Source organism: Raphanus sativus, chromosome 5 (genome assembly GCF_000801105.2).
Source record: "Raphanus sativus cultivar WK10039 chromosome 5, ASM80110v3, whole genome shotgun sequence".
NCBI lineage: Eukaryota > Viridiplantae > Streptophyta > Magnoliopsida > Brassicales > Brassicaceae > Raphanus > Raphanus sativus.
The window spans coordinates 5,215,274-5,233,082 of NC_079515.1; the positions used below are offsets into that span (position 1 = coordinate 5,215,274).

The window sequence follows — 17,809 nt, forward strand, 5'->3', positions numbered from 1 at the left end:
ATTTGAATTAATGTATTCTAAACTATCTTTCATGGTATATAGGAATAATTCCAATTTTTTATTATTTAGTTTTACTAAAATTTCATATATTGGCTAGATTAGTGGAATTAACATTATAAAATCTTTATTGTCTAATAAACGAAGACAACAGAGATTCTAAACTCTTTGACCATCATCTTATGTTAGTGCTCGACATTTAATTTAATGTATTCTAAACTATCTTTCATGGTATATAGGAATCATCTAATTTTAATATTTAGTTTGGTAAAATTTCATATACTGCTTAAAATAGTAGAATTACCATTATAAAATTTTATTATCTAGAGAAACCGAGACAATAAAGGTTCTAAACTTCTTCGAACATCATCTTATGTCAGTGCTCTAAGAAACTGTACACTAAAACAAGATTTTCATATATTTGAATTTTTTTAAAAATCTGTGGGTTAACCCCTTTTAAAATAATAAGTTTTTGGTAAATCCTCTATATACTGAAGTTCATACTCTTCACTTTTTGTTTTAAAAATTTCCAACCACATTCTAAATTTGAATTATGTACTCTAAAGTCTCTTAATGGTATATAGGAATAATTCTAATTTTTAATACTTAGTTTACTAAAATTTCATATACTGTCTAGATTAGTGGAATTGACATTATATAATCTTCATTATCTAGAGAAACATAGACAACATAGGTTTAAAACTCTTTGACCATCATCTTATGTTAGTGCTCGATGAAACGATACACTAAAACCATATTTTCATATTTTGAAATTTTCTCAAAATCCGTGGGTTAACCCCTTTTAAAATAATGAGTTTTCGGTAAATCCTCTATATACTGAAGTTTATACTCTTCACTTTGTTTTAAAATTTCAAACCATATTCAACATTTAATTTAATGTATTATAAACTATCTTTCATGGTATATAGGAATCATCTAATTTTATTAATATTTAGTTTGGTAAAATTTCATATATATACTGCTTAATATAGTAGATAACCATTTATAAAATCTTTATTATCTAGAGAAACGGAGACAACAAAGGTTCTAAATTTCTTTGACCATCATCTTATGTCAGCTCTAAAAAACTATACACTAAAATAAGATTTCATATTTTGATTTTTTAAAAAATCCGTGGGTTAATCCCTTTTAAAATAATGAGTTTTCGGTAAATCCTCTATATACTGAAGTTTATACTCTTCACTTTGTTTTAAAAATTTCCAACCACATTCTAAATTTGAATTAATGTACTCTAAAGTCTCTTTCTTGGTATATATGAATCATTCTAATTTTTTAATATTTAGTTTAGTAAAATTTCATATCGTGCCTAGATCAATGTAATTAGCATTATAAAATCTTCATTATAAAATCTTCATTATCTAGAGAAACAGAGACTACAAAGGTTATAAACTCTTTGACCATCATCTTATGTCAGTGATCGATGAAAACTATACACTAAAACCAGATTTTCATATTTTTGATTTTTTTTTCAAAATCTCTGGGTTAACCCCTTTTAATATAACGAGTTTTCGATAAATGCTCTATATACTGAAGTTTATACTCTTCACTTTTGTTTAAACATTTCAAACCACATTCGACATTTGAATTAATGTATTTTAAACTATATTTCATGGTATATAGGAATTATTCTAATTTTTTAATATTTAGTTTGGTAAAATTTTATATACTGCCTAGAATGGTGTAATTACAATTATAAAATCTTTATTATCTAGAGAAACGAAGACAACAAAGGTTCTAAACCTCTTTGACCATTATCTTATGTTAGTGCTCGATGAAACGATACACTAAAACCATATTTCCATATTTTTGAAATTTTCTCAAAATCCGTGGGTTAACCATTTTAAAATAATGAGTTTTCGGTAAATGCTCTATATACTAAAGTTTATATACTCTTCACTTTAGTTTAAAAATTTAAAACACATTCTACATTTGAATTAATGTATTTTACACTATCTTTCATGGTATATAGGAATAATTATAATTTTTTAATATTTAATTTACTAAACTTTCATATACTGCATAGATTAGTGGAATTAGCATTATAAAATCTTCATTATCTAGAGAAACGAAGACAACAAAGATTCTTAACTCTTTGACCATCATCTTATGTTAGTGTTTGATGAAACTATACACTAAAACAAGATTTTCATATTTTTGAAAATTTTCCAAAATCCGTAGGTTAACTCTCTTCTAAAATAATGAGTTTTCGGTAAATGTTCTATATACTAAAGTTTATACTCTTCACTTATGCTTAAGAATTTCAAACCACATTCTACATTTGAATTAATATATTCTAAAATATATTTCATGGTATATATGAATCATTCTAATTTTTTAATATTTAGTTTACTAAAATTTCATATATTGTTTAGATTAGTGGAATTAGCATTATAAATCTTCATTCAGAGGTGGAGGCTTTGATATGGACAATGGAGTGTATGAAAAATTTACGTCAGTACAGGGTTACGTTTGCAACGGATTGTTCCCAATTGGTAAAGATGGTTTCGGAACTAGAGGAATGGCCAGCTTTTGCAAGTTATTTGGAAGATATAAAGACCCTTAAAGACGTCCTCGTCAACTCAGAGATTATTCATGTACCACGAACACAGAATACGCAGGCGGACAGACTAGCACGAAGTGTCAGGATGCAACCGTCTTTTGTCGTTCACATGGACTCCGAATTACCGGCTTGGTTTTCTGAGTCAAGATGAGAGTTTTAGTTTACGCTGATGACAAAAAAAAAAAATCTTCATTATCAAGAGAAACGGAGACAACAAGGGTTTTAAACTATTTTATCATCATCTTATGTCAGTGCTCGATGAAACTATACACTAAAACCAGATTTTCATATTTTTGAAGTTTTTCAAAAATCCATGGGTAAATGCTCTATATACTAAAGTTTATACTCTGTACTTTTGTTTAAATATTTCAAACCACATTCGGCATTTTAATTAATGTATTCTAAACTATCTTTCATGGTATATATGAATCATTCTAATTTTTTAATATTTAGTTTGGTAAAATTTCATATACTGCCTAAAATAGTGGAATTACCATTATAAAATCTTTATTATCTAGATAAACGGACATAACAAATGTTCTAAACCTCTTTGACCATTATATTATGTCAGTGCTCTTAAAAACTATACACTAAAACTAGATTTTCATATTTTTGAAATTTTTCCAAAATCTGTGGGTTAACCCCTTCTAACATAATGAGTTTTCGGTAAATGCTCTATATACTAAAGTTTATACTCTTCACTTTTGTGTTAAAATTTTCAAACCACATTCTAAATTTGAATTAATGTACTCTAAAATCTCTTTCATGGCATATAGGAATCATTCTAATTTTTAATATTTAGTTTACTAAAATTTCATATACTTACTAGACTAGGGGAATTAGCAATAGAAAATCTTCATTATCTAGAGAAACGAAGACAATAGAGGTTCTAAACTCTTTGACCATCATCTTATGTTAGTGCTCGATGAAACTATTCACTAAAACCATATTTTCATATTTTTGAATTTTTTTCAAAATCCGTGGGTTATACTCTTCACTTTTATTTAAAAATTTCAAACCACATTCTACATTTAAATTAATGTATTCTAAATTATCTTTCATGGTATATAGGAATAATTTTAATTTTTTAAAATTTAGTTTACTAAAATTTCATATACTGCATAGATTAGTGGAATTAGTATTATAAAATCTTCATTATCTAGAGAAACGAAGACAACAGAGGTTCTTAACTCTTTGACCATCATCTTATGTTAGTGTTTGATGAAACTATACACTAAAACTAGATTTTCATATTTTTGAATTTTTTCCAAAATCCGTAGATTAACAGCCTCTTCTAAAATAATGAGTTTTCGGTAAATGCTCTATATACTGAAGTTTATACTCTTCAGTGATGCTTAAAAATTTCAAACCACATTCTACATTTGAATTAATGTATTCTAAACTATATTTCATGGTATACAGAAATCATTTTAATTTTTTAATATTTAGTTTGGTAAAATTTCATATAGTGCCTAAAATAGTGGAATTACCTTTATAAAATCTTTATTATCTAGAGAAACGGACACAACAAATGTTCTAAACCTCTTTGACCATCATCTTATGTCAGTGCTCTAAGAAACTATACACTAAAACCATATTTTCATATTTTTGAATTTTTTTTCAAAATATGTGGGTTAACCCCCTTTTAAAATAATGAGTTTTCAGTAGATCCTCTATATACTGAAGTTTATACTCTTCACTTTTGTTTTAAAAATTTCAAACCACATTCTAAATTTGAATTAATATACTCTAAATTCTATTTCATGGAATATAGAAATCATTATAAATTTTTAATATTTATTTTACTAAAATTTCATATACTGACTATATTAGTGGAATTAGCAAAATAAAATCTTCATTATCTAGAGAAACAAAGACAACAGAGGTTCTAAACTCTTTGTTAGTGTTCGATGAAACTATACACTAAAACCATATTTTTATATTTTTGAATTTTTTTCAAAATCCATGGGTTAACCTTTTTAAAATAATGAGTTTTTGGTAAATCCTCTATACTGAAGTTATACTCTTCACTTTTGTTTAAAAATTTCAAACCACATTCTAAATTTGAATTAATGTATTCTAAACTATTTTCCATGGTATATAGGAATCATTCTAATTTTTTAATATTTAGTTTAGTAAAATTTCATATATTTCCTAGATCATGGAATTATCATTATAAAATCTTCATTATCTAGAGAAACGGAGACTACAAAGGTTATAAACTCTTTGACCATCATCTTATGTCAGTGCTCGATGAAACTATACACTAAAACCAGATTTTCGTATTTTTGAAATTTTCTCAAAATCCGTGGTTAATTCCTTTCAAAAATATTGAGTTTGCGGTAAATCCTCTATATACTAGAGTTTTTACTCTTCACTTTTTGCTTAAAATTTTCAAACCACATTCTATATTTGAATTAATGTATTGTAAACAATCTTTTATGGTATATAGGAATCATTCTAATATTTTAGTATTTTGTTTACTAAAATTTCATATACTGCATAGATTAGTGGAATTAGCATTATAAAATCTTCATTATCTAGAAGAAATAGAGACAACAGAGGTTCTAAACTCTTTGACCATCATCGTGTGTTAGTGCTCGATAAAACTATACACTAAAACCAAATTTTTTATATTTCTGAAAATTTTCCAAAATTCGTAGATAAACGCAACCACAAGCACAAGCAATTCCTTATACTCAGGCTCCCTCTGGCTATATTCCTCACGGCGCACAGACTCCTCAGGCATACCCCCCACCACAGGCTTATGCACCATTGGCTGCCCCGGTCTAGGAACCCGCTACTGCTGCTCAAGCTTACAACAGGTTTTCCTGAGCCTAGTCCTTCGGTATAACTATTTGCTCTTTACCTACTCAAGTTTTAGCGTCTGGCTCGTGTCTGAATAACGTTTTACATGTCTATGTTTTGGGTCAGTGAGTCAGTGACAGTAGATTTACTTCTGCAGTTGCCTTAAAAGGTTTTTGGATCTTGGATAACTAATGATAAAATATATATAACCATTTGCTTTGTGTTGTGGTCTTTTTAGAATTTATCAGCTTTTGCTTGCTCTATATATGTCGTGTACATATAGCAGATTCTTACTTTGTGTGTCTCATATAGGCTATTTGTTGAGAAACTCCGTACTTCTGAGATGGTGGAGTCATGCTCTGTGACTGTCCCTGGGTTTATTAAGGAGAGTGTTGTTGTATCCCAAATCTAGATTCAAAGAGACTAAAGACCAAGCTTATTCTGCGGTTTGGAATGTTAATAGAGTACCTCTTTGAGAAGTTTCCTGATTCAGATCGTGGGGGTGAGATATGCATTGGTGGTCTTACAAGCCAGACGCTAAAGGCAGGAGCGAATGTAGGAATTTTTTTTATCTGGGGACAAATCATATATAAATATAAATATAAGGTTAAAATATGAATTTTAATAGAAGTAAATAGCTAGACCATAGGTTAAATTACAAAGAATTTGGAATTTTTATGGGGGCAAGTGTCACCTTCTTGAGTCACGTAGAATCGCCAATGTTTATACTTCAAATATAGAGTACTCTAAAATAGAGGAGGTTTTTGCTCCAATGGTTACCTCTATTTTTTACTCTATAAAGAAATATTTTTTTTATTCTTTCTCCACTTACTTATTAATTTATCATATAGCTCATAACTTTTAAAATGTTGAAATTTTACCATTATATTTGATATAACAACAATAACATAATATATTACAATATTATTGAAACTAAATGATTGCTTTAAACCAAAAATATCATTACAACACTTAAATAAAAAACAAATACTTTTAGAATTTTTTAATGATATTCGTGGATCTGGAAATGATCTATCAGAATATTAAATCATGATAATGTTTAACATAAGTTTGAATCTTTTATATTTTTATTATGGAGTGTGTATTTAAAGTTTATTAATTATTATGTTTGTGTGTTTTCTAATTTAGTATAAGTTATTAGTGTATTTAAAGTTTCAGCTAATTTTATAATTAATTTTATGAATTTAATGATATTTAAAAGTATTTTATAATTAATTTTATGAATTTAATGATATTTAAAAGTATTAAGTTATAATATATGATTTATTAAGGTAGAAATGAAAACTTGTAAAAGTGAGGGACCATTTTGTAAAGAAAAAGTTCAACTCTTAAAATAGAGTAAATAAATAGTGTTATTCTATAAATAGTGTTACTCTATATTTAGCCTAATACTGTTCATCCCTATATTTGGTGTAACATTTGATGTACTATTGGAGTGACTTTTACTCTATATTTAGTGTTTAGAGGGAAAAATAGAATACCGTTGGAGATGCTTTTAGGCATTGCCGATTCTACTTGACTCAAGAAGGTGGCATTTGCCCGCATAAAAATTCCAAATTCTTTGTAATTTAACCCATGGTCTAGCTATTTACTTCTATTAAAATTCATATTTTAACCTTATATTTATATTTATATATGATTTGTCCCCAGATAAAAAAATTCCTACATTCGTCCCTGAGTACAAAATAGAGGCAACAATTGGAGATGGTTTAAGGAATGGACGGACACCCGAAAAGATAGACCAAACAGCTGAAGCATTTGGTTATGGTGCGGTGAAGTAAGTAGTCATCTCTATTCTACTGCATGCTGGTGACTTTTTGTAACCAAGGCTGCAACCAAATTTGATAAATGTTTTCATGCGCTACACCTAACTTGCGGTTTCGTTTAATTTTGGTTTCAAGGTATGCTTACCTGAAACAACGTACGGATCGACTCCTTATACTTTCAGCTGTAACAATATGCTTGAAGACAAGGTGCTGAACTTACCAGCTAGTTTTACGTATATGCATGATGCAGTCACCTAAGCATGTCTTTTTTTTTAATTCATCTTCTTTCCCGAAAGGGACATCGTTTCCAAATACAGCATAAAGGAAACCTACGATAGTTGAAAACAACAAAATAGGCAGAAGGAAACATTTGTGAAACAGAGCAGCAAAAAGAAGCTAATGGTCAAAATATCGAAACCAAAGATGAAGGAATGTGACGCCACGCTGATTGGGAGAAGTCAAAGCAGGACCTGAAGTGTGAAGATTTTGATCATATTATAATAAGGAGGAAGAGACAGCCTTTTTACCTTCAATACGACATGCTCGGATCTGCTCAATCTGATCAGAGAGTCTTGCAAGACATAGATGAGTTTAAAAAGGTATTCAAATTTGCTTAATGTTTTCGTCTTATGTTTCAACATCTACTTTTTTGCAAAGAGGGAAAGCTAGAATTAGATCATACCCATGAAAGAGCACTAGGACGTCATATGCTACAAATTGCTGAGGTTAAAACAAAGTGCTCATCAGATATTTGACTTCTTTTTCGTGGTAATATAAGATGAACACTTGCACAACCCATGTGTCAATGTTATGCAGACGGTTAAAGGAAGCGTGCACCGAATTGTTTCCTAACGTGTTGCGGAAGTAACTTTACAAATTATCTGAACACTTCAACAACTTCTACCTCTCAACTATCGGGTAAGCATATTCCCAGGTGAGTCTACGTTTCTACTTGGCCTAATATTGTAACAGTAGGAAAAAAAATTTGTAACAGTAGACTGCATCTAGCTGCAAAATTAACCGACCATTTTTCTAATCATTCACTTGAAGTATTCATTTGTTGGTATTGTCTTGTTCGCAAATGTTTTACCCGATATATTTTTATTGTAAGCGAAATCGATGTGGTATTAACAAGTTTTGGTTTACTCGAACCGGTTTGGGTAAATCCGTAAATGGCTGCTATCTGTCTCTGTCTGGTTCTTGTGGGGGACCAGCCAAACGGTGACGTTTGTATAGTGACAGTGGCATGAGGAAGACCATAAACGGAAAGCACGGGAACGGGTGTGTTCTTAAGGGCGTTTGCTGATATCTCATGTTTTTATAGGTTTTTAGATTCATAATTTAGGTTATTATGATCATTTTAGGTTGCATTTAGATGTATATATTGCATTTGCATACACATTTGCATATTACAGGGTCTAAAGTGCACAATTGGAAGTTTAGGTCAAATTCGGAGGTTAACCTTGCAATATTACAGAGTTTGTGCCCAGTCTGAGAACCATCAAGAGGCGAGGGACCATTCTGCAAATCTATAAAATTTGCCTGGGCTAAATTGTCACAATCAGAAGTACAGGGGTTGATTCGTGAGGTCGTTTCTGCACATTCAATAGTTTTGGGGCCACAAAGTAAATATCCAAAAGTTTAAGGGCCAGATGCGTAAATATGCTAGAATTCACCATTGGAGAAGATCGAAGCTTCCTCTTCGATCCGCGACGGAGAGCTTGATTCCGACGGTTACGGTGGCCACCACGACGGCGCGGCTTGGTTCGGCGACGACAGAGCACGGCAACGGAGGGCCCAGACTTGGAGCCACGGCGGATGAACCGATGACGCGAGTGGAGAGGACGAGTCCAGTGCTGCTGGCCAGAGCACGAGCTCAACCACCACCGCGAGCAAGACGACGACGAACTTGACAGAAACGAAACCGGCACGGATTGAATCTCGGCGTGGAACAAGCAGAGGACAAGATGGTGTCGAGGCTAAAGCAGTGGCAGTTCAGATTGGTGACACGGTGGTTCTGTTGCAGCTGCGTCGAGACGAGGAGATTCAAAGCGAGCTTGACGCAGCGGAGGAGAGACATCGCTGGGAGATGAAACGGGAGCTGGAGCGTTCAACGGGAGCGGAGGCTACAACACCGCTCGGCTTTACACGAAGAGGCGTAGAAGATGACAGCGGGGTCTTGAAACGGGGTAATGAAGCCGCTGTGGACGCGATTTCAATTGGTTGACCGATTTATTCCGGGTTGACCCGGTTTAATGTTAGATCTATTTCTTTTTTTGCTTGTTGAGGGTTCTTAATGCTATTTTAGTCTTGATCATACTAAAATAGATCCCTAGACATTTCATCCCCGGAAGGTGTTTGATGAAATGTCTGAACCAACTCTTCAATGCTTTTAATACACTTTGCCAAAGGGATTTGTTGTTAAAGGTGTTAAGATTGCTATTAGACTTGTCCATAATGATTGCTTTAGTAACATTCAACCAAAGGAATTTGATGCTTGAGTTCCTTTAGCAAATGAACATTCATCTAGGGATAGAATTTGTTTAGTGTTGTGTCTAGGCATAAGAAAAGTGTTTGATTTGATAGTTTGTCACTCTAGCTTGGATCTTAGTCACCCAAAATCAAGTCTCTAGTCCCATGGATCTACCTTAACATTTGATTGAGTTCTTGCACTAGTTTCTAGATTGGATTTGAGATCACCTTTTTCATTTTTAGGATCTTAGTTTGTTGCTCATCATTCATCTTCCTATTTGCTTAGATTAGGAAAGTTTGTGTATTCTTGGTGTTATAGATCACTAGTTCTCTGTGGTTCGACAACCTTTCTATACTATCATTTGACTTGGGAGCCTTGAAAACTTCCATTATCATTTGCCAAGTCGACGACCAGACTGCATGGCTCTGTTCTGCTTAAAATCCAATTATATCTTCCCACGTGTCCCTGTCGGTCCAGTACGGTCCGGTCACTCGACGTGTTGTTTTCACGCGTGTTTATTATCGAAGGTGACATGAGAGGATCCCCTGAAAATTTAACATTATCCCTTCTTATAAACTAAATTATGTATTTTGAAAATTCCATATTACTGTAACGGATAAGCTAATCTCTTTGTGAAAATACTATTAATATATCCCACATCGGTGAATATAGTGGTCCTTGGATAATCCTTTTGAGATAGCTTAAGTATGAGTTAAACTCATCACTAATAGTTACTAAGATAAACGGTGGAAAGCGATGTAGGCGAAAATAAAAACTATAACGAAAGTAACCCATAAGAAAGTTCGATGCGATTGTTTTTTCTTTGACTGAAGAAAAAAAAGCACACAACTACACAAGTTAGGTGTGAAGTGTGATTGTTATAAGAAATGTAATTACTCTTATGGGTTAATCATTATTGTATTTAGTTGATTGTTAAACAGGGGTCCATGTGTTAGCTCAATCATTTTCATAAACAAAGGGCCCTACTAATTTCCTGATATATGCTCCGCTCGTGAACTCGCTGTGACTGATTGACTCTTTACATTGTATCTCACGAACCTTTCGATTTTATTTTATTTTGAATGGTATAATTAACAATATTACATATATATCCGTCTCATGTTTTGGAAAATTAAGACCTTCACTTTGTAGGCAAGTAAGAAAATGAAATCAATCAGACCTTGGTTTTTAGTTGAACGTCCCGATCTGTCATGTATCATCATAATCAGTCATTACTGTCATTCAAACTTGTTAACCCATGCATGTTTTCCAATGATCTAGAAAATGTTATTTATGTGGTGTCAGAATATGATTTTTGTTATATAATCTAAGCTAGGCCATGCATAGCTGACATGGAGACGGGGACGTATAATCTTTTATAGACCCATAATTTCTGGCCAGTTGAGTAAAATAATTTATACATGCCTATCCAAGTTTCATCTATACTAGTATTTTATTTTAGTGACAGCCTTACTGTTTTGCTTCTAGTTTACTGAAAATAGAAGTGAGTTAGTATTTTTGTCTTGTTCTATATTACGAGAGGTTCATTATTCAACGTTATTAATTTAAAATTTCTCCGATGTCTGATTGTGAATATGCTTTTTTTTTTTGAAACTGAATATGCTTACTATTTAGTTTAGACCATATGATCTCTTGGTTGTGTGTTCTATATATATATATATATCATCAAAAGAACAAGGTTAGGTTTTATTCAAATTTGATTTACACATAGTAAAGTTTTTGATGCGTGGGATGAGCTGGTGTTTCATATTGGGAAGATGATCGGACAAATCACGTTAAGAAAAGCTAAATAATTGCGGAATAAAACAAAGAACAACACAAAAAGACAAACATTTTTTATTCTATAAATTTCTTTTAACTATTTTTTAGAGAACCAATTAATCTGTTCATGAGACATGCTCTTTATGTGGTAATTTGAATGACCTTTTATATGTATGTTAATGATTTACATATGGTGTACGAAAATAACTTAGGTAAGTCGTTTGGCAGTTTATGTATATATGACGGCCACCAACGTGTGACGTGTCGTAAAATTTCTAGCAACTCATATGAAACGATATAGATGAACAAGAGCACATTATTATCAGATTTATATGCTACTAGCTAGTATGACTCGAGATAATTTTTTTAGTTCCACATTATGTTAGATACGAACTTCAACGTAAGTTATATGGTGCAAATTATCAAAATCAAACTGTGTATTTGTGTTTTATATGTTATTGCATTCCTCCTCACCTAATTTATTCTAGATCCATATATAACTTTTTTTACACCCATACATAATTAACATATAAGAAAGTGTATTTTATATACCAAAAAGTCATATAATATCAACAATTTCAAATTCTATGAGGCTTTTATGTTTTCAATTATATAATGTACTCGAGAGTGGATCAAGGAGCTGGAATTACATAGGCAATATAATTAGATTTTCAGTTAAAGAAACACGGAGTGTATTGACGAACGTCTACTATTTATATTTTAATTGTTTGGTTTTCATTATTCATCACCTTATCATGTCATTTCAAATTATTATCACTACTTCTTTATTTATTTTATATATTGCACGACTTATATTGGCTAGACGGCCTTTCAACTAGAATGACAATCCACTATATCATTCGTTTTCCGAATTACTGTTCTTTTCAACTTCTGCATCATACACGCCATAAAATATATATATATATATACTATGTTAAAAACCCACATATGTGTATAATTTTCCAGTAATTGTGTATATGGATTATAAAGTAAGAATTAGGGCATGCGGCACTGACAATGATTAATACATTTAAATTCTTTTCAGCAATCCATCTACTGATCAATGTGAACACTCTCATTTGCTTTTCTTTTTGACATGGAAAGCCTCAAATCGAAAGGAAAAAAAAAAGATGCAAATAGAAAGGTTACCTTTTATCCCAAAACGTCAAATACTAATCACTGACTAAATCATATATAGCTTAACTCGGTAAATAACAGTGTAAAGCTGCAAAAGTAATTAAACTCAACTAAAAATTATTCACGTTTAAATAAATAGAGGATATACTCATATCATATATAGTTCACTAAAATTTGGTCGGCAATTATTATAGTGACCATAGATAAGTATATGTGTCACAAAACTTTTTCTGTGTGTGACATAAACTAGTAATTCTGATTCATGAAGAGTAAGAAAAATAGTGAAATTTGTTATTCCAAAGCAAAATAATGTAGTAAATGAATTCAGATATGTCTACTGCTTCTCGGCTCTCTAGAGGAGTAAAAACTAGTATAAAAATAAAATTGCAAAGCTTTTCACAGAGCTTGTGAGAAAGTTATATTTTGCTACCTTTACCAAAAGTAAAAGAAAATATATATTTTCAATGATTATAATTTTGCAAAAAAAATTGAAACAAAATACGGAAAACAAATTTGCAGGTAATGATAAAGAAAGGACACATTGCTCTTCGCTTGCAAGGGGAAAATAATACAAAAAGCAGAAAATGCCATTTTTTGTTAGCGGTAGGGTTCTCTTTTATTTTTCTCTATTTTATTTTATATTTTGAATTTTCGGGGTTTCAAATACATGGAGAGAGGAAGATAAAAAAAAGTTTCTCTTGTCCACAATCTCTCTTTCTACTTCTAGGTATATTGTTTTTTTTTCCTTCTGTTTTCTTATCAAGTTCTTGTTCATGTTCTGTGTAGTAATTTGTTGCTACTTCTATTTTGTTTCATTGAGAATAAGTCTCGTTGGTTTCAAACATGAAGTAGAAAAGTGGATAGAGGTTGTCTCTTGGGTTGAAGCCAAAGAAGGAAGTTTAGATATATTTATACAAACGCTAAAATCAAAGAAAGAAGTTAGGATTATATCAGTTACAAAAAAAAGAGTTAGGATTATATATCGAGACTCTTTTCTTGTATGTATCTGTTTAATCTTCTCTTTTGTCTCCGTTTTCTATCAGTATATGTGTCTATATATATAGATCTGAAAGAGCTTGTCTGTTTCTTATCTTTTATTGCTTCTTATATATTTTCTTCTAATTTTTTTCTCTTAAGGTATTGTTATGATGAGCAAAGACATGTTACTTCATCAACAAGTACAACAACAACAAGAGGAAAATATGTCGAATCTAACATCTTCTGGGGATCAAGCAAGTGTCTCTTCAGGAAACAGAACTGAAGCAAGTGGTTCTAATTTCTTCCATCAACAAGAACAACAACAGTTCTTTGTTCCGGAACCACAGCCTCAAAAGAAGAAGAGAAGCCAACCAGGGAATCCAGGTCCGTGTGGAAAGAATGGTTACAAAGAAAAAAAATACACAAGTTTTTCTTGGTTTTGGACTGATTCACTATTCCAATTATTTGATACAGTTATCTTCTTGGAAAATTATGTGTCTTCTACCAAAAAGAATATTCTCTTTACTACCTTTATTCTAAACAACAACAAAAAATAAAACACATATCAAAAAGAAAATTTACATTTTTAGTATTTCCTTTGTAATTTTTGTTTTTTAAGACATGTACAACGTTCGGATTTTCTTGTGCGTAGTAAATATAGTTTTCCTCAATATAATTACTATATTAAGTTCAAACAAAAATCGCAACTTTATTAGTGTTAGTTTAACCATTTACGAAAAACTTCTATTATTGTTTCTTGAGTTCATACCATGATGATGGTTTTAAATTTAACTTCCAACATTTTTCATTTTCAGACCCCGAGTCGGAAGTGATTGCTTTGTCACCAAAAACACTAATGGCAACAAACAGATTCGTCTGTGAGATCTGCAACAAAGGATTCCAAAGAGACCAGAATCTACAGCTTCACAGGAGAGGTCACAATCTACCATGGAAGCTGAAACAACGATCCAACAAAGAAGTAACAAGGAAGAAAGTGTATGTTTGTCCAGAAGCAAGCTGTGTCCACCATGATCCATCTCGAGCTCTCGGTGACTTAACCGGAATCAAGAAGCATTTCTGCAGAAAGCACGGAGAGAAGAAGTGGAAATGTGACAAATGTTCAAAGAAATATGCTGTTCAATCAGATTGCAAGGCTCATTCTAAGACTTGTGGCACCAAAGAATACAGATGTGACTGTGGCACTCTCTTTTCTAGGTAAAAAACTTATATTGATTTTATTTCTATATATTAAATGATTTTATAATACATAGTAACCACAACTAAGTACTGGTTTTGAATTTGGGATATGTTATGGTTGTGTAAGAACTGGAGGGACACATGGTACAAAGTATTATGTTTTGGTATGAGTAATATCATTTAATTTGAAAGAGGACAATGGAATGGTAGCTCAAAAGAATCTTCATTTATAATATGAGACTAGTTCAGGGTACTTTTCTTCTTTTTTCTCTTTAGAAAACGATTGTGGTTTTTCTCTCTCATTTTCTTGCATTAATATCCTTCATCTTACAATACATATATGTGATTGCTACATGCTATAGATGGACCACATAAATTTCATATAGCTTCTCTCAACGTGTACATTTCTTCGTATTAATTATTAACATTATATTGATCATTTTACGGTTTTGTTGTTTGGTAAAAAAACAGGAGGGATAGTTACATAACTCATAGAGCATTTTGTGTAGCACTGGCAGAAGAGACAGCAAGAGAAGTAGTAATACCCCAAAACCAGAATCATCAACCAAACCCTCTTATGATTCACCAGTCTTCTTCTCATCACCATCATCAAGCACAACCAAACATGAACATCTCTTCCCACAACATCAATAGTCTTCATTTCGAAATCAACAATACTGGTACTAATAATAATAACAGTAGCAGCAACCATCTCCATGCATTTTCCATGAAGAAAGAGCAACAACAAACCAGTGATCAAATCATCAATTACCACCACCATGGCGTCCCTCCTTGGCTTGCTCCTCAGCCGCAACATCTCACATCTTCAAACCCTAACCCTAGTAATGGTGGTGGAGGAGGAGGAGGAGGTTTGTTCTCTCTTGCAGCTTCTCCTGCTATGTCAGCCACAGCATTACTCCAGAAAGCAGCACAAACGGGTTCCACAAAAACAACTCCTTTGCCACCAACCACCGACTTCGAGAGGTCTCATAACACCCTCGCCACGACGATGGCGGCGATGATGACCTCACCATCGGGATTCATCAGCTCAAACAACAGCAATCAAGTCTTGTTTCAAGACTACAACGCCTCCGGGTTTAACCATCATCACGGTGGACAAGAAGCCTTCGACGACACATTCAACGGGTTCTTGAGGACTGATACATCAACCGCAGGGTCAGACAAGAATAAAAGCGGTGGAGGGAGTGGAGGAGGAGAGGGTTTGACGAGAGATTTCTTGGGGATAAGACCGTTAATGTCTCAAAACGAGATTCTAAGTTTTGCCGGTCTCGGGAATTGCATCAATGACGTTGCTTCTGATCAGCTTCATCCAAAGCCTTGGCAGGGTTAGTTAGTTAGTTTATTTGCTTATATAAGGAGTCTATCTAAGAATTTAATATGTGTATATTCATATCTAGTTTTCTCCTTTCTATAACTCTTCATCTTTTTTTTTTGCTGGTTTTATAAATTTTATATGCTGAATGTTCTCAGTCGAAAGGAGAAACAAAATTAAATGGTGCACGTTTATACATAAATATTTGATTAAAATTGTCACGTATTCGTCTATTTTGCTTCTGTTTATTTTTCGTTTATACGAGACAAAAAAAAAACTCAACGACTATATTGGTCAGCGAATGACTAAGAAAGGTAAGTTTTTTTCAGAATAGCGTCTTTTTGGGTGTATTTTTTTTATGATCATTTGCAAAATGATTAAGTAACTGAAACCTAAAAGAGAAGTGAAAGAAAGTAAAGAGAAGAAAGATTGGTATATAACAAATTAATTATGAAATGTGGCACATGAAAAGCATAAAGTAAGGGTTGTAAACCTTTTCGAAATTAAAATGCAAAATATGAATGTTAACTTTTTTATTTGAGGAAAACATATATATAATTAAATGTATCCATCTCTATATATATGTGATATAATTTTTCTTTTTCTTACTAAATCTCATCTCATGCAGGCACGCAAGTGGGATCCAACAAAAGATAGGGACGCTTCAAGTTTTGCTTGGTGGCGTGTATGAAACATATGTACATCAGTACATGCCACACATGGCCACAACTTTATAATATGCTATTGTTGATTACACGTTCAAACGTTCATTCAGTTGATGATTAATTTAGTCTGCAGTTCACAGCTTCATCAGTTAAATTGTGAATGCTAATTTAATTTTTAAACTTCTTATAAAATTATGTTCGGGATTATGGTAAAATTCATTTCAACAAAATGAAAAAGAAAAAATCATTATTATGCTCCAATTTGACCATACTTCAAATTTATCTGGCCACACACAAAATATAATATATATATATATATATATGTATATTTTTTATTTTGTGTGGTTTTCGCTAAAAAAAAAATCACATGCAATAAAGTGTAGAAAATGATTGAAATAAATAAAGATGTCTTCTTGTTTTTCGACGAGGCGGATGTGACATATGTTTTTCAACAGTTTTCATATTTCTGTAGCCAAATAACATTTATGCATTCTGTCATAGATAATAGGGGAAGCTATAACTTGATTTCAATGACATAATTTACAACAAGACAAGATTGTTCCATGATAGAAAAAAAAAGGGTTATAATTAGCGAGAAGAATCTAACGATAATTCAGGTTTAACAAGAGTGATTAGATAGTTATTTAGAGTTTATAATTAGCATATGATCACAAATGGTTGGTTACTAAGGGCATGACTGGTTTCCCCACTACCATCCGCAAACGCAGTTTTTGCGGTTCGCAGCGGTTGTTTGCGTTTCGAAACAATTAAAGAAAACGCTACAAATCGATTCAAACCGCTTCGAACCTCTTAAAATCAAAAGCTGATTCCAGCTAGCGTTTGCGGTTGAGGGCGGTTGCGGGAGGATAAATTATTTTTCTTTAAAAACAAAATAAATAAAAATAATACTAAAAATATCCAATAAATTTTTAAAATTGAAATATATACATATTATATTTTAATTTATATAATAAAAATTTAAAACCAAAATATTTTCTATAAATTTTTAAAAATTAATAATATGATTTTATAAATATAAATTTTATATTTATTATATTATTATAATTTTTA

General features: G+C 31.9%; 1 protein-coding gene and 1 long non-coding RNA gene across 5 annotated transcripts; both read left to right on the top strand.

Annotated features, from left to right (window-relative positions):
* Nucleotides 1-6,914: 6,914 nt before the first annotated feature.
* LOC130512855 (uncharacterized) lies at nucleotides 6,915-9,628 on the top strand. Its single transcript, XR_008946461.1, has 3 exons — nucleotides 6,915-7,380; nucleotides 7,491-7,898; nucleotides 7,990-9,628. It is a non-coding gene; the product is annotated as an uncharacterized LOC130512855 (long non-coding RNA).
* Nucleotides 9,629-13,139: 3,511 nt separating this feature from the next.
* LOC108863369 (protein indeterminate-domain 11) lies at nucleotides 13,140-16,870 on the top strand. 4 transcript variants are annotated; one of them, XM_018637767.2, is made up of 5 exons: nucleotides 13,140-13,292; nucleotides 13,703-13,927; nucleotides 14,359-14,758; nucleotides 15,212-16,086; nucleotides 16,702-16,870. In XM_018637767.2, the coding sequence occupies exons 2-5, from the start codon at nucleotides 13,711-13,713 to the stop codon at nucleotides 16,728-16,730; spliced, it is 1,521 nt and encodes a 506-aa protein (XP_018493269.2). In that variant the 5' UTR covers nucleotides 13,140-13,292; nucleotides 13,703-13,710; the 3' UTR covers nucleotides 16,731-16,870. The 4 variants fall into 4 exon arrangements, with proteins under 4 accessions (XP_018493269.2, XP_056842283.1, XP_018493268.2 ...); XM_056986303.1 differs by lacking the exons at nucleotides 13,140-13,292; nucleotides 16,702-16,870 and adding exons at nucleotides 13,942-14,037; nucleotide 14,260 and having other exon boundaries at nucleotides 13,313-13,875; nucleotides 15,212-16,298; XM_018637766.2 differs by lacking the exon at nucleotides 13,140-13,292 and adding an exon at nucleotides 13,316-13,563.
* The last annotated feature ends 939 nt before the right edge of the window (nucleotides 16,871-17,809 follow it).